The sequence below is a fragment of the Chiroxiphia lanceolata genome, chromosome 3 (assembly GCF_009829145.1).
Source record: "Chiroxiphia lanceolata isolate bChiLan1 chromosome 3, bChiLan1.pri, whole genome shotgun sequence".
Lineage (NCBI taxonomy): Eukaryota > Metazoa > Chordata > Aves > Passeriformes > Pipridae > Chiroxiphia > Chiroxiphia lanceolata.
This window is the reverse complement of record NC_045639.1, coordinates 63,335,718-63,358,769: the sequence shown is the minus strand read 5'-3', so window position 1 is coordinate 63,358,769 and position 23,052 is coordinate 63,335,718. Positions and strand designations below refer to the sequence as shown.

General features: G+C 39.8%; 1 protein-coding gene across 1 annotated transcript in view; it reads left to right on the top strand.

The window, feature by feature from the left end:
* Positions 1-23,052, top strand: part of RNF217 (ring finger protein 217) — a 58,036-nt gene that overhangs the window by 10,354 nt on the left and 24,630 nt on the right. Inside the window, exon 2 of the mRNA XM_032683354.1 lies at positions 20,948-21,181. Coding sequence (XP_032539245.1) covers positions 20,948-21,181 — 234 coding nt within the window. The remainder of the gene's footprint in view (positions 1-20,947; positions 21,182-23,052) is intronic.

Below are 23,052 nucleotides of genomic sequence, written 5' to 3'. Positions count from 1 at the left end.
TTTAAAAAGTTACCTTTCACAATAGTTTTTTACTTTTTTTTTTCTTGTCCAGTTTTTAATTGTCTCATGCACTATGTGCAAATGTTTATTTCCCCACAAGGTGGTAGTGAATAAAGTGCTAAGCAGGCTGTTTATTTTGGCAACTGTGACAGCCTGTCAGACCTAAACATTTGAAAATGACATGTTCATGAAGGTGACAAGTGGAGGTTTTCATTGGAGCTTGGTGAAATCAAACCTTCAGTTTGGTCTTTTTACTACATCATTTCTTCTTTCACAATCCAGACAAAAGTCATGGTTTATCCAGTGCCTGAAGGTGCACCCACAGCTCTTGGACGGTCATGGTCCAGTGCATTTCTCTGAGCTGCTCACAGCACTGAAGTTCCCAGGCCAGGCCAGGCCAGGCTGGTAGCCACTGGTCCTGTCTCTGCTGCCTGTGGCATCATTTCGTAAGAAGTTTTCAACTAGCAGAATTCTAAAGCATTCTGAAGTGTTTTGTAACATAGAACGGATTATTCCCGACAGTCTTACAAGTGAAGTTTTTCATGTGAATATTGTTGCAGATGAGAAACCTCTTTTTTGATCTTGCTTGTTTCAACAGCTTTGGTTTGCTGCAGCTGAGTAATGCTGAGCATGACGATTATTTTCTTGAGAAATTTTTTTCTGCACTACAGAGCTCTCAAAAGAAGTTTCTTGTTGTTCCTTATCTATAACAAGTGAAAAGATGCAGGACTTAAAACAATAGAAGGATTTTTGTGTTTTATTCTGTGGGTTGTGTAGTGATTTGGGGGGGTTTTTGGGTGGAGGGGACAGAGGTGTTAGGATTTTTGATGGTTTTTTGTTTGTTTTTTTCTGAAAAGATGCAAAATGCAGACTGTTATCAAATACATTTAAAAAAAGCGCAACAGAACAGGGTACAGCACTGTCATGGAAGAACTGCTATGTATCATCAGATCTTTGGTGGTGAAGGTTTGTTTTGAGCTTGGTCATACAGACTGTTGGTACAAGTTAGAAAACAAACTTGTATTGAAGAAGACAACCAAAATAAATTAATGACTATTCCAGTATATTCTTTTCCACTTTAATTGACTTTCTGTGTTTCTGGAGGTGTACTACTTTTGATCCATACAAATTTTAAGTCTGTTTTTAAAATTAATCTTGATTTTTTTTTTTAAGCTGTATGCAATCCACAATTCTAGTGGGTGCCTTGGGCTGTAACTACAGCTTTCATAAGCTGGAAGCACTGAGTTGTTTGGGGAAAGGAGAGGAGACAAGGAGAGGGTCCCCTTTCCTTGCCTCAATAATGAACTGGCACCAGATGGTAACTTGTCAGGTATGAGCTTACCATTTAGCTTCTGTATTGAGTTTTGATGTAGGAAAGTTTTGTTTTATCTGTTCTTATGGTGCAAAGAACACACAGGGAAGAGGTTTTTGATTATTTGCATTTTTCAAGTATGAACTCATCTTACTGTTGGAATGTTAGTAGGAGACAGCAGATCTGGATTAATGACGACAGATGATGCAGGCAGCTAATAATGGTGGAACCCCTAAAAAGCTGAATGCAATTTGAGGTGCTAGTACTGAGAGGAGAGCAATAAGGCAGTTGTATCAGGTGCGGCTTTGTTTGGAATCTCAGGTTTAAGAAAAATGGCAGGAACCAGGAAGTGCTGCAAGGACAAAAGTGCTATTGCACAGATGCAGAACTGCTTACTTTAACATAAGGAGAAGTGGAAGAAGAAATGACTGTTCTGTCTAAATGCAAGAGGGAGTAATTTGGGCAGGTGCTTGTAAAAAAAGTTCTGGCACAACACAAACTCTAAAAATTGCAATGAATTAAGATAGGTTAGAAATCAGTATGAGCCTACATATTTGGGATAGAAGGGAGAGCCTTACTGGTCTCTGAATCTGGAAAGAAGGGTGCAGTATCAGAGTGGTTCTCAAAGCCAGCACCCTCAATGCTCCCCAGAGAAGGCTTGCTGTGTGGCACCACTATGTGCTGACTTTGGCCCTGGATGGGAAGGCTACCTGCGTGTCTCAGTACACTCTGTTGAGGAGCTGGAGTCCAATGAGGAAACAGTAGAAGAGTTTTATTGTCTGGTGTTACTTTTTATTAACCATTGAAAACAGCAAAATATATATTTTAATGCCCAATGTGTACCTGCAAGCAGTGCACTTCAAACCATGCTTTGCATCTGGCATTTTTTGGTCTATATGGAAGCTGAAGTCAAATGTCTCCCACTGTTTTTAGGATAAATAGCTTTCAAATGAATTCCAAAATTGAGGTTTTTGAGGCAGTTTCTGGTTAGACTGATCTGGCTGAATCAGAGCCATTTCCAAGTGATTCCTTCCCTCTGCTGGCAGAGGAGAGACTACATTGCTGTTACCTGAGTTGCCTTAGGCTATGGAGGATGCCTTTGTGAAATAGCTCTCTAAGGGAATTCGTTCGGGCTGTTGTATAAAGAAACTTAGAGAGAAAGAACATTTAGCAAAGACCGGTGATTGCTTTAGTTTCCATTGACTGCTTTTACATGAAAACCGAACAGATAGTTAAGGTACCAGAGAAGAGCTATGTAACGCTGAAAAACAGTATCTGAAATTATGTGGTTTGGATGTGGGGTTTGTGTTGAAAAAATATTATTTTTGTGAAAATGCTGTTACCACCTGGGCAAATGTGCTGTAAATTACTGGAAGGCAGTAGCTGGTTGTTGAATGTCCTTGTCTCTTGTTAAGTCTTTAGTTTAACTGTGTGCTTCATTTGACAGGCTGCATCATCATCATTATTCTGGATTTGTCTCCTGATGTCTTGTTCTAAGTTGTTTTTTTCCTTCTGGTGTTTGCAACCAATATCTGACAAGTTTTGTGGAAAGATTTCAGCATTCTTAAAGGACTTACGTTGGCTGCCACGTAGTCCTTTGGAAGCTCAGTGGTTGCAAGGTGATTTAGTGGGGATTCTGGTGAAATCCATCCTGGCGCTGTGCCTGCCTTGGTGTACATAGGCAGAGCTTTGCTGCTGAGATGCAATAAACATTGAGTTTCTGTATTCATCACAAAATATACTTGCAAGCTGTTTGAATGAACTTGTTGAAGCTGTTGTACTCTTTATAGCTGCTCTATGTAGAAGCTAGAGATCCACAGGGAAAATCAGCATATCTTGCATAGAGGTAGAAGCTCGGCAACCATGCACACATCTTATGTTTTGAATGCCCTATGTGTTTGTACCTTTGAAGAGTGTGTAGCAGGAAAGAATTTTTTTTAATTCAATTCTTGATAAGTTTGGTTTATACCAAACCAAACTGGTCTTCTGCAGTGCTATAGTTTCACTTACTGTCTCTGAGTTCACCAGTGAAGTCTGTCTGGGGAGATAAATTTAATGGAAGCACTAATTGATATAATTTTTTGGCTCTGAAATCTGTATCAGGCACCATTTTGATTTTAACAAGCCTACTTCTGGATTTGAGCAAACCTTACGCAAACATGAAGACTGATATATACTGACACCAGGTATTGAAACATTGAAAATATTTCTGAGAGGTATATGATTTTAATAGATTCTTCATATATGTAAGCCATGATGGAAAAACCGATGAGAACTATTCTGGAATATATCAAATAATGGCCTATCTTGTGTAGTGGTCTATTGAAAGACTTGAAAAATGCAAAGCTACTGCCCAAGGAATAAGGCAGATGAAATGAAGTAAATGGCTGGCTGATAAGTATTTTGAGTGGGTTATAAAACGTTTGTTTATGGCAGGAAGTTGAGCGTCTTCAAAAGGTATATGCTTATCTAGTGAGTGCTTATCTAGTGTAAAGATCCTGGAGAATGACCTGTTCTCACCAGCTTCTAACTTTTGCTGAATTTCTTCTTCCTTTTCTTGGATAGGCTTCCTTTCCACTGTCAGGAGCTTTCTGAAATGCTATTTCCATTCCATAGTGATCCTTTTGCATACAGTTTTCATAGTAGTGCTCTGAAAGGGTTTGTAGAATTGAAGACTAACTTGGCCACTTTATAGGTTTTTCATCAATACCATTAAAGTGAAAATTACTCAGTTGTGGACTTTTCTTATTTCTGTTGTGTTGTTAGAATGTTTGTCTTATTTTTCTGCCTAACAATGTATAACTGACCAGGAGAGAAAGACTTCCTTGCGGGAGGATCTTTGTAATTAGATGTCATGTCCTTTTGTCTGTCAGACTGCTTTTGGGCAAGTAGTAGATTTCTCTGAGAGCTGTACATGCTTTGCACTGCTCATACCACTCTGTAGTGTTAAACTAAAATGCTTAAGCCAAGGCTGAACCTACATGACACATCAGTTACAGCTGGTTTAAGCAGTTTCTTGCTATCCTGTATGCACCTCTGAAGATTCACAGCAATGAATTTGCCGCACTATGTTTTTTCTTGACCCTTACTGCAGGGTCATGGGAAGTGTTGTTATATGTGGCTTGGATTAGTTCTGGGCTACCCTGTGTTACTGTGTTACTCTGCTGGGATTTCAGCTTGCTGGTTTTGAAGGTACAGCTCTATACCTTTGTGCTTCTATTATACAGATATTTTTGGTTGTGAAGTGGAACAGCTGGGAAATTTGGAAGTATAACAGGTAACAGTTATCTTCCTGTTGCACTGATTGTTACAAAAACTTTTTTGAAAACTACTCCCTCTTTGAAGTAGCAGAAGGAATTGATTTTTTTTCTCCATTTTCTTACCTTTCAAGCTCTATAAGTAAGGAGAAGAGGATGGATTAACCATGAGATTAAGACTGCATTTATCTGATTTTCCTTCCGTCTTTCTCTTTGAACAGAATTTGGTTGGGGGTGGGAGAGCATTGGGAAAAAAAGAGCTAGTCTTTCTGAAGCAGTAGAGTTGCTATGCAGAGCGTTTTGCAGGTGACAGCTTTGTGTGGTGGCTCAGGGGACAGATTTGCTCAGTTGCAGCTTTAACGTTTCAGTTCAATGTGTATAGTGTGCTGGATGTAATAAGAGGTGTTTTGGTGCCATGTAGGTGTTCAAATGCTCGTGCAGGAAGTGACTAATACGGCTGGGCAGGTAGGGCTGCACTAATGAGACCAGAAGGAAAACGGGCTTTATTTATAACAGAGCAGCTGTCGCTACCCAACTTAGAGAACACATCACACACAATCCATATCTTGGATTGTACAACACATATATTAATTGTGCTAATACTTCAGGATGCAAACTCAAGCAAACAAGAAATTACTCATAGATTTTTTTTTTTAAAATAAACTGGAAAAATACAGAACTATAGGAGAGCTTGACTGTCGTATAGTGACCACGTGGAAAAACCTTGGAATCACATCTACTTGTAACTCCAGTTCAAACTACCTTAAAAACCACATTTGTCTCAACTTTTTGGGGAAAGCGTGGTGCACTTTGGTATGGTTTCATCTGAAACTAGTTGCAAACTTGTGAAATTCTAAAAATTTTTTTTCACAGAAACTTCAAATTTGGGGAAGTGGTACATAATTGTTGAAATTTCCTTGAGCCTATAAATATTGTATCATATTACACTAATTACTGCAACAATACAAATACTTGTGATGATAATTAAACCCTCATACTGAAGTTAAATTACAGGTCATATAATGAAAGGGGAAATATATGCATTTTGCATAGCTTCCTTTATCCTTTCATGTTCCCTTTTGGATTTCTATGTTTGGACTCTTGCTGTTACTTCCTCTCTGAGTTTGCATACCTCAGACATTATAAAGCTCTGGGAATGTAGGCAGAATTGCAGTCTTCCCATCTTAGTGGTGGTTAAGTGAAAGTCCTAGTCTACTCATGTGGACCTCTCCCTCCATTTTTTTTTTGTTGTTGTTTTTTGTTCCACTTTTCTGCTTATGTCTCTTGAACAGTTTCTGCGGTTGGTTTTCTTTTCTCAACTGCACTTGAATTTATGGCTTAATGGGTTTTACTTTCTAAGGGTCTCTTAAAAGTACTTCTTTTGTGTGGTAGTCAGTACAGCATGTATGCAGTTTGTCTGTCTCACATAGGATGTGAATCCAACATTTTTCATCCTAAGATATTTGTCTGCTGTCACAGCTAAGCAGGAAAGTCATGTGAAGTCCCGTGTGAATTCAGCAAGCGTATTTTTTCTTTACTAGAAGCGTCTTCCATGTATCACAGTTACAATTTGTTGTCTGCTGTTAAAATAAAGCAGTCCTAACCCAGATTTCTAGATTTGCTTGGTTTCTTCCAAATAGAAATGTTCCATCCCAATTGGCTCTGTGGGCACAATCCTAGCAAACAGTTTGGAGAACTCTAAGGGTAAACTTTGGAGAAACCCACTTACTTGGTTGCTTCTGTCAGTGTATTAAAAACCAACCAAACAGAAAAAAAAAACAAACAAACAAACAGCAAATCACATTTAGATTATTTCACTAAAAATCTTTAGTGTTTCAGTGATTGAGTGGGAAACTCAACATTACAAGATGTCTGTCTTAGTATTTACAAGTGCTGTACACAGGTAATGCAATGTTTAACTGCAGTTTTTCATCAGTATCATCTGCCAGTTTTTTCATTAGGTAGCTTAACTCTCTAATCACTCTGACAGTATCAAGGTGTCTCAGTCTTGTGGGGCTTAAGCAAGATTCACTTTTTGTCCATCCAGGCAATTTTAGACCCTTGTGATACGCTATAGTTGATCCTGGAGTAGGGTGGCACTGTTCTGGTGTGTGTACCTGTTCCTTTCTTGCTGTCCATTAGGGAGTGGGTGAACCAAAATTGCAGCAAGAACGGCAGGGTGGAGGTGGCAAAGGAATTAAATTGAATGGGTCAGGGCGCCTTGTTTCTAGACTCCCTTCAGATGGGCACTGAAGGGAGTCTGCTGACGGCCATCCCTTAAGGCTTCTGATGTGGGGGATGAAGGCTAAGCAGCTGGCTTGGTGAAGAATAAGAACAACGCGGTGTGGGAGGGCCTGTCAGAGATGTGGGGAACAGAGGCTGCAGGGGAGGGGAGGGGAGAGGTAGGGTGCCTGCAGGCTGAAGCTGAGGCTGCAGGGCTCTGCTTGCTCTCTCCATTTGCTCTGCCTAGGATGAGATCTCTGCTGGCACATATCTCTCTAGCAGCTGAACAGCATAAAGTAACTGCCTAGTGTGCTAGTAATTATTCCCTTAGTTCGGGGGTTAGGTTTTTCCTCTGTATGTGACGCTCGACTTCCAGGGTAGCTGACAACGTACATAGAAGCTGATACTCTCCTGTAGAACTCGTTTTGAAGAGTAGGATTATTACAGCTTTCATGAGCCTAGGAGCAATGGGATGAGAGAGAATAGTGAGTTGAGGTAGGAGAACTGCATTGTTGAGAGTTTTTTCCTGGTAGTATTAGAGCCTTCCAAGGTCATCCTAGCCATGTCCCTGGGGACTTCTCACAGATGACCACTTATTGCAATGACTCGGTTTGTGAGCTCACCCTTGGCACTCAAAGTTGCTAGGAGCTATGCTTTGAAGTAAATCAAGCTGGTGTTGGGCAAAATACGTTCTTGTTTGCAAGATGTTCATATTCTATAATGAGAAATTAATAACTTTCTTTAGAGGTTTGGTGTGCAGAAATAACTGAGGAGGCACATTAAAAATAGCTTTTATGATCTCTGTTTTATCATTCTTCCTGTGGCTGTTTTTCTGTCCTACTGTGTTGCCAGAAATTCTCAGCTTTTATGATTCTGCTGGTTCAAAAACCTGTAGCATATTGGAGAGGTGGTGGAGGAGTGAAAAGTAGGCACACATGGACAGAAACTCTAAAATTGCTGAGTTTATTAGGAAACTAACAAAGCCAAACATTTTTCTCATACAGCAATGTTTTGATTCTTATAGAGGAATGTCAATACAACTCAGAACTTAGTTCTGCAGCAATATGCACCTCCTGCTACTTGTTGCAGGTTAAAAAGAAACTTTACAGATGCAGAGCCATCACTGCATGAAAATATGGAGCAACAGGAACAGTTCAGAGGGAAGCCAACTTGTATGTGTGTTATTAAAGTAAGGGAAATTATGTGGATCAGAAAACTTTGAAGAATTGACTTTTTTCCACTTTGTATGTCAGTCAAGAGGGCCTTTTGTTCCAGGGAAAAAACCTGCAGGAGAGAAAAGATACAAATTGTGGAAAAGGTAGGGACTTCCTAGGAAAAACTGATATGGGTGCCTCTTCCTTCTTTTTCCTGAATTTTTTCTTGTCTTCTTCCTGTCCCCACACAAGCTAGCACAGCTGTGGCTGCTTTCCCCTTTCTGAGGTAAACTGCAGCTAGGGGGGCCTCTGTAGAAGCTTGTATTGGTGGCAAATGATGGTCAATGATTGCTTAGGCATAGGGAGTAATTGCAGTGTGCAGACCTGGAAGAACTATTGGGTTATTTTTCTAAAAAACGGCAATTCTTATCGCATTACAAGTCTGAAACAAAACTAACATTTCAAGAGAGATCATATTTGGATAGACAGGTTCAGTGGTGTTTGACATCATGTGCTGTGCTTCCATTTCAATGAAAATATCAATTAAATGCTAAATTAGATACTCTTGAAAAGTTTTCTTCTCCTTGCTAACAACCATTCTGTTTATTTACTTGTCTCTTTGTCACAAAAACTGTTGATCCTCTCTTTTTGGTCTTGCAAAATCCGGATTTGGAGACATGTACAAACCCCTTTGTGTTCTGTTACTGTGCTTTGTACCAATTCCTTTCTATTCCTATGCTGCTTCAGTTCTTACGTAGTAGCCTCTCTCCCACTGAGGATGTTTCTTTGGAAATAGTTAATGAACCTAGAATCTCCTCAAAGAGTATTGAATTCAATTACTACTAGAGCCTGTGGTTTCAGAAGTGGAGATGGATATAGTTGGCTTGATACCTTGTTCATCTCACTTCACCTGCCCACTTCCTGGTCCCCTAGCTGCAGTCCTTACTGATGGTGGTTCAAAAACTCTGATACCTACTGGTAGGGCAAAACTGCTTCTTTAAATATTCAGTGTGGTAACCCAGTTTCTGGAGCTCTAGAAAAGTTTAATGCTGGCAGAAGGGAAGTATCAGTGTATCTAATAACCTGTTCATCACTTTTCAAACCCTTATAGTCAGTAATCCTTAAGTATTTTGGTTTTGTTTTTTTTGCAGGGAGTGGCATTGAGAGAAATTTGAATTAATTTTGTTTGTAAATAGGTGGGCAGTATCTACAGAAATGAAAAGTAGTGGTTTTCTTCTGATTGTAAGGCAGTTTTTCCTTCCATAACCATTTTTAAGTTGGAATCTCGGGAAATGATACCTTTACTCTTGGAACAGAACAATGAAATGTATTTAGTAAAAATTTTTTGCAGTGTATGTCAAGTTAAAGAGGTGTCCTGTTCATAGTGTGTCTTTTAATAATCATTGTTCTTATAGTCAGCTGCTTCAGTGTTCTGTAGCATATGTGACAGTTGTTGGTAGAGTTCCTCTCTGCTTCTTGGTCTGAAGTTGCTGAGGATACCTACTAGCTGTTTCATTAGAAGTAATGCATTTCTTCGTCTTAAAAAAGCCTACTTCTTAACAATTCCTTTTGTTTTAGCTTCACAGATAAGACTCTTGTATCCTTCAGGGAGACAGCTGAGAGAAGAGCAGGAGTTATACCAACGGAAGTGGGAAGTGTGAAGGCCATCTGAAGGGCTATGGGGTGGGTGTGAGGGCAGATGCCTGGTTCAGATGTGAAGCTCAGTGAAGGATTTATATGCATGCTGCTGAGCATTTTGAGTACTTGAACAAAATGGGAAAATATAGATGAGTATTCATAAACCTAATAATCACCTAGCTGTGCCAAAATATAGGCTGTTTTCTGAAGAACATAAATTTTCGCACTTGTGCAGAAAACGCTGCTGCTTAGACTCACATGGAGGGAGTGATCAAATGCAGCCCTCCAATCCTGTAGTTGCCATTAACTGTTTTTGCTGAGGAGCTGCTGAGCATATTTCAAGCCTGTAGTTTCCTAAAGCTTCCTAAAGTTAACACAAGGTGTGCTTGGTATGTGATCTGAAGGTGTAGATTGACACGACAGGTAAGATGACTGGTGGCCAGCTACCTCTACAAGAGTCTCTCCTTGGTTGTGTGTTTCCCACTTTTCTCTTGTGTTGCAAACTAGTGATCATGTGTCACAGGGAGAATTAATTCAGCTGCTTCACCTATTGGAAAACTAATTTAAAAACACTTCAGTCTCCTGTGTTAACCAGCTGAAACTTCTCGTTACATCCCTGTGATTTGCTCTCTAAAGCAGAGAGGAAGAATGGAAAGCTTCTTTCATACATTTTTAGCCATTAGTCAGGGTGCAGTCTCAGGTAATGTCAGTCTTGGCTAACTGTGACCTGATGAAGTGGCTGAAGCATCTGAGACCAGGGCAGGGATACCTAGACCAGCTGGTATGAGAGATGTAGCTGTACCTGCACCTCAAACCTTTCAGGTCCATGTAGGTGTTTGATGACATAACTGGAAATCTTGGATTAAACTCTGACACAGGGGAAACCTGGCATACTATCCAGAAAGAGAAGTCTGTGTGGATAGAACTCTTCTTTTTCATTTCTGTTTCAGGCTAGTCTCTCTAACCAGCTGAGAAGTATGGCTCCAGAGATCTGAATTCAGTGATGACAAGTTACATCCACCTTTCTCTCTGTGTTTGTACACTGTTTGGGACTGTTGTTATTCTCCAAGTAATTAAAAACATGAGGCAGGGAAAGGAAGCCTTATTTTACCTTGTGTTTTGTTGGGGTTTTTTTCTCCTACATGCAAGTATTTCCACAGCCTTATCTGATCACAACAGTATTTTTGCAATAATGAAGTCTCTTCCTCACTGTTAACACTGAAATTTTAGCCAGGAGTCTAACCTGGGGCATTTTGACTTATTCTACCTCAGTTCATTTTTGCCTCACCACAAAAACTGTCGGAGTACAACACTACAGCTTTGTGAATTCCATATCAACATTTGAAATAGTAAAAGGCTTGTAGTAAAGATCATATTATGTTGTTATACTTTTTTTTTAAACACAGATTTATGGCTATAAAGAGCATTGCTTTGTTTCTTCTTTTTTAAAGAGAATTTGTAACAAATGGGAACTCATAATTTCTTCTCTTGTGGAAGACCTGAGGTGAAAATGGGTGTTTTAACAGCCTAGTCAGCTGATAATACTGCCTTTAGGAATTTAAATGAACTTGCTTCATATTTTCTCTGCTTCAGGTGAAAGTGGAAAGTGGAATATATTGGTCTGAACACAGTTTGTTTTTCCTGGTATATAGTGCATATTGTGTGCTTCCCGCCTTGTTTTGCTGTTTCTGATGATTTTGTAATGTTGTAAAGATTCTAGCTGCTTTCGACAGAGAAAGCCTGCAGAAATCAATACACAAATTCTCCGTTAATCAAGGTGAAGTTCCAGCTTCAGGTGTGACCCAATTCTGGCAGACTTTTGGGTAGACTGACCTGGCACAGTAACAACCCCCAAATTACAGCCAGAATTTGATCAGCAGGAGAATTAACTCTGATAATTTGGCTGTTAAATGTGCTGTTTAGAAATTATCATGCGCTAGATGAGTGCAGATCACTACTGGATTAGATCACTTGTGGGTCATAGTTGTCCTTTTAACTTTCGTAAGGCGATTTTTTCTTCTTTGCCATAGTTTTCTGGTGAGGTATCTTGGGTAACAGTGTAATTGTTTGGTGATGGGTAATTTGATCCCAGCTGGGGTGTCACTTTTGCTTTTACTTCTGCTTTTCCAAGTATGGATCAGAACCACTGTTTAAACTTTTGCCTCAGCTCCCTGGAGAAGGCTGTGCTGTTTGCACTTCTTTATCATGTATACTTGCTCCCTGTTATGACTGTATACATCATTTCATTAAATGTGCATTGAAATGTGGTTTTAACTTAACAATGCACTATAAGAAATAACTTCATAAAGTCATGTGAAATTGGAGCTATAGCACAGTATCTGGGGTTTGTCTGAATGATGATGTGTGGGGACCAGCTTGAAAGTCTGTTCTGCATTAGCCTTTCCCAGATCTATCCCAGAAAATGGGTCAGCATACACATCTGTCGCTTAAGCTGTGTAAAAGTTACCAGTTTCTTTCACTTTGTGGTAGCTTTAGTAGCACAGCAGCTTTATTTGTTGTGGATGGGTACTGGTCTGATGAGATGGTAAGAAGGCAGAGCAAAATAACTATTTATAGCTATTTGTAACAACATGATTGCATGAACAAATTTCTTTAAGTTACCTTGTTTGTAAGGGGTGACAAGTGATGGTATTTTAACCTCATGTATTCCACCTTGAATCTTAGAAATAAGATACTCCTGACAATTACCTGCCAGTTAAAAAGTACTTTTCAGCTATTATTCTGCTTCTGCTTGTACATATGCAACTCTGCTGTTCCTATATTAAATTTATCAAGTAAAGAGGGCACAAATTGGTTTCATGTCTGATAGTCAAGAATGAAAATATTGATTACTGAATACATGTGCAAGAAAACTCACGACCTCAGACCTGGCAGAGATGTGGAAACTAAACAGTTGTACGTATCTTTCTGAAGGAAAGCAGGACAGTTTAGGAATGGCTGTAAGATGCCTGTCCTTTTCTCTGTGGACCAGGGTATGTAGATGTCAGGTTGGGTAAGAGAATAGTTGAACCATTTATGTTAAAAGTTCTTGCTATTTTTAAGTAATCACCCACATACATGCCAACTCTGTTCGGTTTTGAAGCCCCCTTGTGGGATGGTGTAGTGAGATAGGTGGGAGCATATTTCTCCTCTCCTACCTTCTTTGCTTGATTAAGAGAGCTTTGTTTTATGCTAAGCACCACTTTCTGTTGGAACAATATTAAGCATCATGAAGTGTTTCTGTAAGTACAACAATAAAACGTAGCAGCAGCCATTGCAGGAGAAGTCAGTTAAATACTGCTGATGATACCAACTGGTCTTATCTGTATTAGAGGCTCAGTAATACAGATTAGTGAATAGATTGTGCAAATATGCAGTGGTTTGGGCCCTACTTTAGTTGAAAGGGGAATGCTGCTTGGCAAATGGAAGTTCAGGAGCCTATTCCAGCTCTCTTGTCTGGTGGGGAACCTTCCTACTAAATACTAGAAGAATGAGCTATTGATCTCCTTTTTTAACATAACTAGTTGTTGGATAAATTGTCACCGTTGATAGATTTTGCTTGTCTGCACCTGAAGACCAAAGTGATGTTTCTCAGTGAAGATTGGGACTACAATTTTTCACTCTTCTGTAACAGTTTAGCATGAAATGGTTTGAGTTGGAGGGAACCTTAAAGATCATTTAGCTCAAACTACTTTCTGTAGGGACGCCACCTACTAAACCGGGTTGCCCAGGGCCCCATCCAACCTGGTCTTGAGGACTTCCACAGCTTTTCTGGACAACCTGTGCTAGTGTCTCACCACCCTCACAATAAAATATTTCCTCCTAACATCTAATCTAAACCTACCCTCCTTCAGTTTGGAGCCATTACCCCTTGTCCTGTCATTCCATGCCCTTTGTAAAAAGTCCCTCTCTAGCTCTCTCATAGGCCCTCTTTAGGTGCTGGAAAGCTGCTGTAAGGTGTCCCTGGAGCCTTCTCTTCTCCAGGCAAAACAACCTCAACTTCCTCAGCCTGTCTTCTTGGTGCTCCAGCCCTTTGATCATCATCTTATGGGTGATAACTTTTTGTCTGTCTTTAAGAAACTCATGGGAAAGGTTTTGATTGTGATACTAATTATTGTTAATATTTAACAGTATTATTCCTTTGAAATTGATCTGAATTTGGGTTAGTCTAGTCTAAATTCGGTGGAGGTTGAAGTTTGTTGGATTTCCTGTTGTAAGCAAAACAAGGAAAAAGCTATGTGCCTTTTTAAGCATTGGTCCTGTAAGAGAGCATCATATAAATAAAAATTACCTGCTCAGGTAACTGAGCATACTTTGGTTTAATCTCCTTAACGGGAAAGGGAGAATAGTATGTTGGTTTTGGGGTAGTTTGGGTTTTTTGTTTGTTTTCTTTCTAATTTATTTTTTGAGGTAGTGTGTTTAAATGTATTACAGTAAATATGTTGTGACTTTTCTGCTTTTGTGAGGTCAGGCATGCTGAAAGCAAGAGTTGCTGCCCAGTGGAAGGCTCCCATGCTGCCTAGTTGGTGGCTGCTGCTTCACCCATGTCCCATCCTGTTTGACCTGTTCCCTCCTTGCCTTCCTAGGGTGTCAGCATGTGCTCTTGCAGAGCACTCAGACGATCAGGATGGACCCAGATTAGGCTTGGATGGTAACAAATTGAGAAATAGGTGGCAGTTTCTACATGTCTTGTGCTGGCCGTAGGAGAATAGACTGTCCTCTGAATTTAAGGGTGAAAATTAAAGAACTAACGGATTGCTTTTTCTTATTTTACAAGAGTCAACTGTGCAAGTTGGCTTGTTCTGGTTTTTGGCTGTGTTTTCATTCTGATGGTGAAAGTCCAACAAACCATTACAAAGAAGGTCTTGCTTTTTTGCTACTTGTCACGGTAGCACTAGGAAATACACTTTGAGCAGCGTTTGCTCCTGAGATGGCCAAGTTATTGAAGCATATCATGATATGTGGATGGTTTTCTGGCCCATGCTTCCTTTCTGTAATCCTTTCCTGCACCTGCTCAATTTTAGTGGGGTCTTTTGGTCTCATTCCTAGGCAGGAGCAATTGCCTCTGTTTTCCTACCCAAAAAGGGTGGGTATCTGGTTTGGTCTGCTCTCCTCAAAGTTCTTCTGTCTTGAGCATCTTTGTATCTTTTAGTGAAAGTGAATGTGTCTTCTAAGGCATAGAAAAAATACCATACCCATACTTAGCTAGCATTGCTAATATGCACACCTGGTCAAAATCAGAAAGCTTTTGTGCTTTTCCTTTTTCCACTTAATGAAGGGATTGGGTCAGATTACTCCAAGGCTTGCAGCTTCTGCCATGCTTCCTCACAGGTTACCTTCCTCTGCTGGGATTTCCCCCTCCCTTTGCCCCCACACACCACAGGAAAAGAGATAAAAGATTGCTTTGTCTTACACTCTCCAGGGCTCCCAGAGGTTGTGAAAGCTTTCTGCCAGTCGATCTCTGACTCTGGCATACCTCTTTGCCAGAGAGTGACCCAGCTCAATAGGCAGCCATCTAGGTGTACCAGCCCTGGTGATTTACAGCCATGGGACTAAGCATTACCTCTGCTGTGGGTTATTGAAGATGCCAAAACACTAGGGCAGAAAGCACATAACCTCCTTACATACTGATGACATGCACTAGGTTTGATGAGTAGTGGCAGGCAGATGCATGATTTAATGCAATGCAGTTTTTCTACATGCGTTACTGAGGTAAAATTGTTTGCTTTTTTAATTTATTCAGTGAAGTAGCAGGATATGAAAAGGCAAAAAGGCAGAGCTCTGCAGGTTGATAATTGTTTACATCTTGCAAAGGAGAATTACAGTAATAATTAGTTTTTCTACAAGTGATTTTCTATAAATCACATGTCTATGTGAACATAAGTAAAATCTGTGAACAGATTGATTGATATCAAAACCATGTGAGCAGGTAACACCTAATCCTATGGAAGAAAAAGAAAAGGAGTAGAGCTTCATGTCACCATGTCTTCAAATGAAAAAGCAAACTAAGAGACCTTTAAGAAAAAAGTTTGCTTGAGTTAAGCCGTTCTGAAAAATATCTTGCTAGTTTATCATCACTGTTTTTAGAGAGTCCTAGATGTGATGATGGAGGGAAAAAGAGGCTTGCACGGGAAATGGACACCGTGATTTGAGGTTTTGCTCCAGGCAGCTGAGGCCAGTTTTGCCTGTTAAGGTTTTGGGTTGTTTCTGGGGCTAAAGCTGCTCAAACCTAGTGGTGGTTGAATTGCAGTTATATATGTGGGGATTCCCTACCTGCTTCTTGCTTTAGAGTGTCTTTCTCCTGGAGGACGAGATCTTAAAAGTTCTTCAAAGGCCCTGAGACTTCTTTTTGTGTCGTTTTTAGTGTTGACAGTGTGATAATGAATGCAGAACTCATTAAAAACAAATTATTGTCATATCTAGAAGAGGTGGTGCCTGCTCAAGTCTGCTCAGTGTTAGAGCCTAAGTGACTCTCTCTGAATGTCACATGGATCAGGAACCATCATGTCATTGTCATGGCTTCATCCAGACGTGTAGTACTTGTGAAAAGAGAACAAAGACTACTTACAGGACATGTGAAGGGGAACAGCCTTGATGGATCCTTTCAAGGTAGTTCAACATGAGCTTGTGACACAACAGGAATTTTTTTTAGTGAAAGTCTCTGGTTCAGCTTTTATTAATAATAAATGACCATTTTAAATACAACTCAAATACACTATTTTGAACAACTCCTGGATCCTTTTGAGGTTAGTGATACATGCCCCAATAAAGCTAGCAAAGCCCTTCCCTTCTGAGGAGAGGAGTGATGATTCTTAACTGGAGTGAGGTTACAGGTGATGGTTGTCAGAGAAGATGGTGGAGCAAGTTAATGAGAAAGGGATTCAGAAAGTAATTTATTGTGAATCTGCTGAGAAATTAATTAAATTTAATTAAAGGGGGGAAAAATCGGGGATCCAGACTGATGAAGTTAGTACTCAAACCACAAACATGGTCACAGAACCATAACCTTAACGGCAGGTGTAAAATGTGTAGTAAAAGTTTGTATATTCTTTGGTTGACACTTCTTGAATCACATCTACTTGGATTTCATTAGGTTAGCACCTACCACTGTGGAGTCCTGAACCGTGGTAAGTCCTTCAAGTACTTTCCATGAATTTTTATTTTTATTTTTTTTAAAGAAAATAAATTCAAAATTACACACTTCCCAAACCTACAAGAAAAATAATTCTTCACTGATTTGGAACTTATCAACAAAAATGAAAGATGTTTCCAGTGAACTAGAAAGGAATAGGACTTTGCTTATAAATAAAGGGAATTTTAATCCACTTGGTTTTTTTACCAGTAGAACATGAAAGTCTTGTAGATTATATTGTCCCTTCACTTGCATTTGTGCATTTCCAAAAAATATTTTTGTATGCATAATTTCCTTGGTAATTTACAGGGTATAATAATAATATATATATTATTTGTATAATAATATATATTATATTTGTATAATTTGGTGTACTGGTAGACATTAAATTTCTCTACAGAAGTGCATATGACATAGAGCAATATTCACTTTCAGCGTTAGTCGGTAAGAAGAGCAATTTAGCGTATACATATACTCTGAACTAAGAGTAGAGTTTCAGTTAGAAAATATTTGTTTGTATGTGTCTATTTTAAAGTAGAATGGCCCCTTCTTTAAGGAATATAGCTGTAATACAGCTAACCAAGTACAGCCTGCAAAGGTTACTTTACGTCCAGCTTGAGCCAGGCTAAATGACAGGTGTAAATCAGTGCTTCTCCAGTCTGGTTTGAACTTTGCTTGCTGTGTAGCTAACAAAAATTTCCTTTAAAAGAAAGCTCAGTAGGTGGAAATAATTTTCTGACTTCAACTATCATGCCACCTGGTATTGTTTTCTATTGCTGGTGTTGCTGCTTTTTGGGGCACTAAGTGTATTGGTGTAGAGTCTGTGTGTGTGTCCTGTTCTTCTTCTTCCCTGTCAGGGCTCCCCCCCTTCACTCCTACCTGCCCAAAAAACAGCTTTAAAAGAAAAGAAAAGAATTGGCAGAGAGAGGTGTATACTGCTCTCTTGTTGATAGTTTAAACATTACCTTTCTATAGGATGAAATGTGCTAGAGCCTGCTTACTCCTTATGAATTGTAACCAGAGCTAGCCCGTGCTGAAATGCTTACAGAATTGAAGCGCAGCTGAGCATAAGAGCTGGATGCTGCCTGGCATTTAGAACCAAACTGCAGCTTAACTGCTCTTAGATATGTGAATCCTTCCTCATGCTGTGAAAATACACTATGCTATTGTGTACATTGAGAGTTCTGAGGTCCTTAATACACAGTGGTATTCTTAAAACTTGAGGATTTGACATTGCGAGAAGCAGATATTGAGGGGATAAGGTTCTTCAAAACAGAAGGAAAATGAAGGAAAATAAAAAAAAAAGATATTTTTACTCATAAGAGATCTTTTGTTTTGTTTGTTCTTTCTCATTCTGTAGCACCTCCTGAGTCTGTGGCAGCAGGTAGCCTAGCAGGCTATCTCTAAAGCTGTACTGCCATCAATTGCTGATGCTAGTGCACAAAGATGGACTGTTACGGTAGGACAAGGGTCCATTGAAATTACTGCTAATAAGCTCTGTTCACTTCAGTCCCATTCAAAGCATGGGAAAAGGATCAATCTCTGCCAAACTTGAAAAGCTGAAACTATTAGGAGTTAAAAATGATTTGTTTCAAATGGGTGTAAAACAGATTTTCATGATAAACACTGAAACCACACATGACTCTTACCACATATATTAATCGTATTCTGTGTGGGCATGAAATACAGGAAGTGTTGAGCTTTGTATTCCTTCACTTTTATAAATGCAGGTTTGTTCCAACTAGCATTTAATATAAGCAATGTTTAAGTACCAGCTTCGATGTCAGATAGAATGCGCATTCTCATTATGAAGTAGTTTAGTTTACTCTTAGAAAAAGGATATGCCTCTTTTAATATCTCCCTAATGCTTAAAAAAAACAAAAACAAAACAAAAAACCCACAACAACAACAACAAAAAAACCAACCAACCAAAAAAAAAAACAAAGCCATGAAGTAGTTGTAGGTGGAATTACTTTGATTATTTGGTTTTAAAGTGTTGTACCTCTATTTCTCTAAAAAAAGCATATACTAATCCTAGTGCAATGGCTTTTTATATTTCTGTAGCAAATTGTTTTCTTAGTTTATTGTGTTTGAGTGCTGTAGTGCTTCATTGATTGTCATCTGCTTTTTAAGTACAGCTTCATGATGTACAGGGTCATTCTTCCAAGTAAAGTCACTCTTGTGGTGCCATGTGCTTGGTTTCAATTTTTAAGTGCTGCTACAGTTGAATTAGTATCCTACAGGTATAAAATGTGGACATTCCCCAGCATGCAGTTAGTGTAGTTTTGGGGATTTTTTATGTTTGGGGTTTTTTTTTCATACCTTTGAGTACATCCTCCTTCTGTACTTAGACTTGTCCATGTAAAAGCCAAACTGACTCTAGCCTTCTTTGGATGTGGCTGAGCTCTGCTCACTTTTTAGAGCTGAAAATGAAATTTAAGGAAGTTCCTTCCTAAGAGTGGATGTATTGCTGGGAGAGCTGTCTCTCCATACTGCAGACAGATCTGCCTCCATCCTGACCTGCCTGCACCCTGAGCAGAGGGTGCTCAGGGCATCATGGCAACAATGGCTGGCTGAGGTGTTCTCCACCATTCTCTGGTCTGAGACTGCTGCCACCATCCACACTCTGCTTTTCTTTTTCTAACCTATACCTAATTTCTTTACTCTCTGTAGTTTTAGCTACATTGCTGAGAGAATAGAGGTAGTGCAGCAGGGTTTTTTTTGAAATCAGTATGAAACTTGGGTTTGATACCATGGTGTTATGACTCTTCCAATCCTCTGGCTCCTGACTAAATTATCATTCAGTTAGAACCCATATGGCTTAATTGCTGAGGCAACAATGACAGTGTTGTGTTGCTTTTCAGGGTTTTTCTGTCCTTTAGCTGAAATACGTTATTAGTAGAGTCTTTGTGTCTTCTGGTACCACTGTGCAGCAGCGAGATCTGCGTCCAAATTTGAGGTGTTTCCATTTTATTTAGAGTATTGTTTGGCAGGTTCCTCTAATGGAGCATGCTAAAGAATAAGCAGTCTAGGGAAATCAAACTTGCCAACCTTGAAACACTAATTCCTGGAAAGACGTGCTGGTTGCACTCATTTTTCTCTGCATGGAGATATTCAGTGATGAAGGAGTTGGCTGGTGGTCAGCTCCACTTGTACAGTCAAAACTCACTCACTCAAGATTACTTGGGACAGACACAAACATGTTCTAGCTGAGTCCTTGCAGACTCTCAAGATCCAGCAGGGTTCGTTAGCTTTGGCTCACTGCCAAGCAAATGCAACTCTTGTGTGCCCAGACCAAGTAGGATCTGCTGTTTTGGCATGGAGTCCAAGCTGTTAAAGCCTGCCAAGCATGAAGGGTGCAGATCTGGGTCCAGTGCGGTTCTTGGATCCAGGAGCTCTGGAAACACATTGTGGATATCTGACCATATGGATCAGCTTGGGACCATCAGGGCTTATTAGATCAACAAAAGTTTCTGCTCTGTTATCCTCAAGCTTATTTCTGTGCCTGGTTTTAGTTCAGTTTTTATTAAGTTTTCTTTTATGTTGTTTTTTTTGTTGTTCTTGGTTGGGGTGGGGTGGAGGTGTGTGTTTTAGAACTGACTCTGAGGTCTGGGGAAATTTATTAGCTTGGTCAGCCTCAGGCTCAGCTAAAAGTTTCTGCACTTGCAGTATGGCATGTAAGGAGCTTCTTGGAAGCAGACTGCACAGGCACTGAGCGTGCTCAGCGGGAACCAGCTCAGGGCTAGCACTGAGTTAGAGCTGCTAGACTCTGATCTTAAATTGACTTTTAATTCCTCTATGCTTTAATTCCCAGCTCATTTTGCAGTGAAACAGTATCCACTGCCTGCTTTCTCACAGCCTATATGAGCCATGATATTGGAGCTCTGACCATTACACCCAAAGTACGGAGGCCTGGATGGACTCTGCCAGTTAGGACTTGTGTTTTGGTTTTGTGGCGTGTGTAGCCATGGTACGTACTAGTTAGACTGTATGTTTAATACCTGCCGATGTCATAAGGGTAATTAGCTTTCCTGTTTAGATTCGAAAATACTCTCTAGAAAAATTGCAGTGTGCTTGATGTAAGTCAAAATAATTTGAAGAAAATATGCTTGATACTCTGTGGGCTGTTACAGTACTTGAAATGATTTTTGCTCACAGAATTCACGAATGCTTGCTTAACTTTTCCAGGCAAAAGGTCATACAGCTCTTACGGGTTTTCTTTCATATGCAGGTGCAGCTGGGACAAGCGGATATAAAATGCCCTATCACAGAGTGCAGCGAACACCTGGATGAAACAACTGTCCTCTATAACCTGCCCCATGATGACATCATCAAGTATAAATATTTCCTGGAACTCAGCCGCATTGACTCCAGCACCAAGCCATGTCCTCAGTGCAAGCACTTTACAACCTTCCGGAGGAGAGGCCACATTCCTACCCCTGCCAAATTGGAGAACAAGTACAAAGTGAGCATGCTTGCTAGGGCTGTGGGTTAGATGGCACTGCAAAAGTAGAACAGCATTTGGTGGGCATTAAATGAGCTTTTTTTGCTTCAGTGGAGCTGTGTGCAAGCTGTGATTAGAAATATGAATCTGTAGTATGTTGTTGATTAACTACTTACTTGGCTTCAAATAGTTCAAGTCCTTAAACTTCAGCCCTTTTTTTTTTTTTTTTTTTGGCAGGGAGTGTAATTTTGTCCTGATATACATTTTAATTTAAAGAGTGTTTTCTCTCAACATGCGTACAATATGGTCACAATCAGAAGAGACTGGGGAAAGGAAACTTATCACTATAACCAGTAATTCTAGACACACTACCCTTAAGTTTTCCCTGAAACTCTAAGTAAATGAATTCTGGTCATTTATGCTGTTAGGCAGGTGGCTTTGCTCCTTCCTTAGTAATAGAGCTGTTGTCCATCCTGCTTCTTGGTTTTGATTTCTTCACTCTCTTACCAGACATAATACGTTACTGTAGCCTCATCACTCACAATGCAAAAACTTGAGAAATAGGAGGGGAAAAACCCACTTCTACAGCATTTCTTTTCATAGAAGATTTGCTTACACTGTGATTTAAATCAAAGATAAAAAGCAAGAGTTTAGAAGAAGCTTTGTGCTGCTGAAGGTCCATCTAAGTTCCAGAAGATGACGTTTCTGTCTGCAGCATCATGTTCTGTGTTAGTTTTCCATCCGGTTATTAGATTTGATGTGGTTAATTTCATGATTGAGCTGGCCTTTCCTGGACAAACCAGTTTCCTCAGTAGGAGTTTAGATGACTGTTTAGATAGCTCTAATTACACAGCATAAGATTCAGCCCAGTATGAAGATTAAAAGGTAGAAGGTTGTGTATTCACTGGAGTTGAAAAGTTGGTAAAGCTAATTCTGAGTTATGAGCTACTTATGTATGTCTGTGCAAGGCATGAATTACATGCCACAATCACAATGTCTGTTGGGCTCGATGTTTTCAGATTTTTGGTGTCTTACATTGAGATGGAAAAATTTGAAACTGCAGGTAAAATTCCTTCCGCTCACAGCCATTCTCCTTCACCCATTTGCTTCATCATCACCACACATGAGATGTAGTCCAGGGTAGATCAGAGCAGGTAAGGCTTCTGCAGCCACCTTCCTTAAGGTGTCAGGAGCTATTACTGTCTCACAAGTGTGGGTCGTAGGTGATGCAGCTGTTGTATCATGGGCATGCCAGATCTGAGAATATTCCTTTAGGCATAACCAGTGCTCTTTTATGAGTCAAAATGCTACAGTTAAAATGTTTCTACGACTTCCCTACAAACTACAATCAGAAGGAATGGGTGACTGTGATGCATAGTACAAGCCAGCAGCAGTTCACTGGTCCTGCAGTGATTCATTATGTGTAGCTCTGATCTGCAGAGCTTAAGTCTCCTGGGAACAGACTCTGGTAAAATGTGTCCTTTGAGCTGAGCCCAGGTGTTGTGTGCAAGAATGTCTAATTGATGCTAATAAGAAATATAATTAGGAAAGTGCTAGCAACATTATGGATGATCATGGGCCACAGGGCATCAGCCTACTCCCTGAACATCTCCTGTTTTCTGGTATACACACAGTTTTAGTGATTTATTTTAAGCTTAGCACAAAGAGAAGTTTTGCTGCAGGGAGAAGGTTTAGAAAGAAGACTATATCAGAAATTGAGTATATGTGAGTAATTACCTACACACATAGCTGTGGACCGATATTATCTTGGTTTTCTTAGGTTCTCATGTGATTACTTGTGTGCATCCTCTCTGTGTCCTGAATGACAGGCTTTTTGGATTTAAAAGCTCATTTTCTTTTGCTTATAGTGTTAGGAGATGTCTGACTGGAGG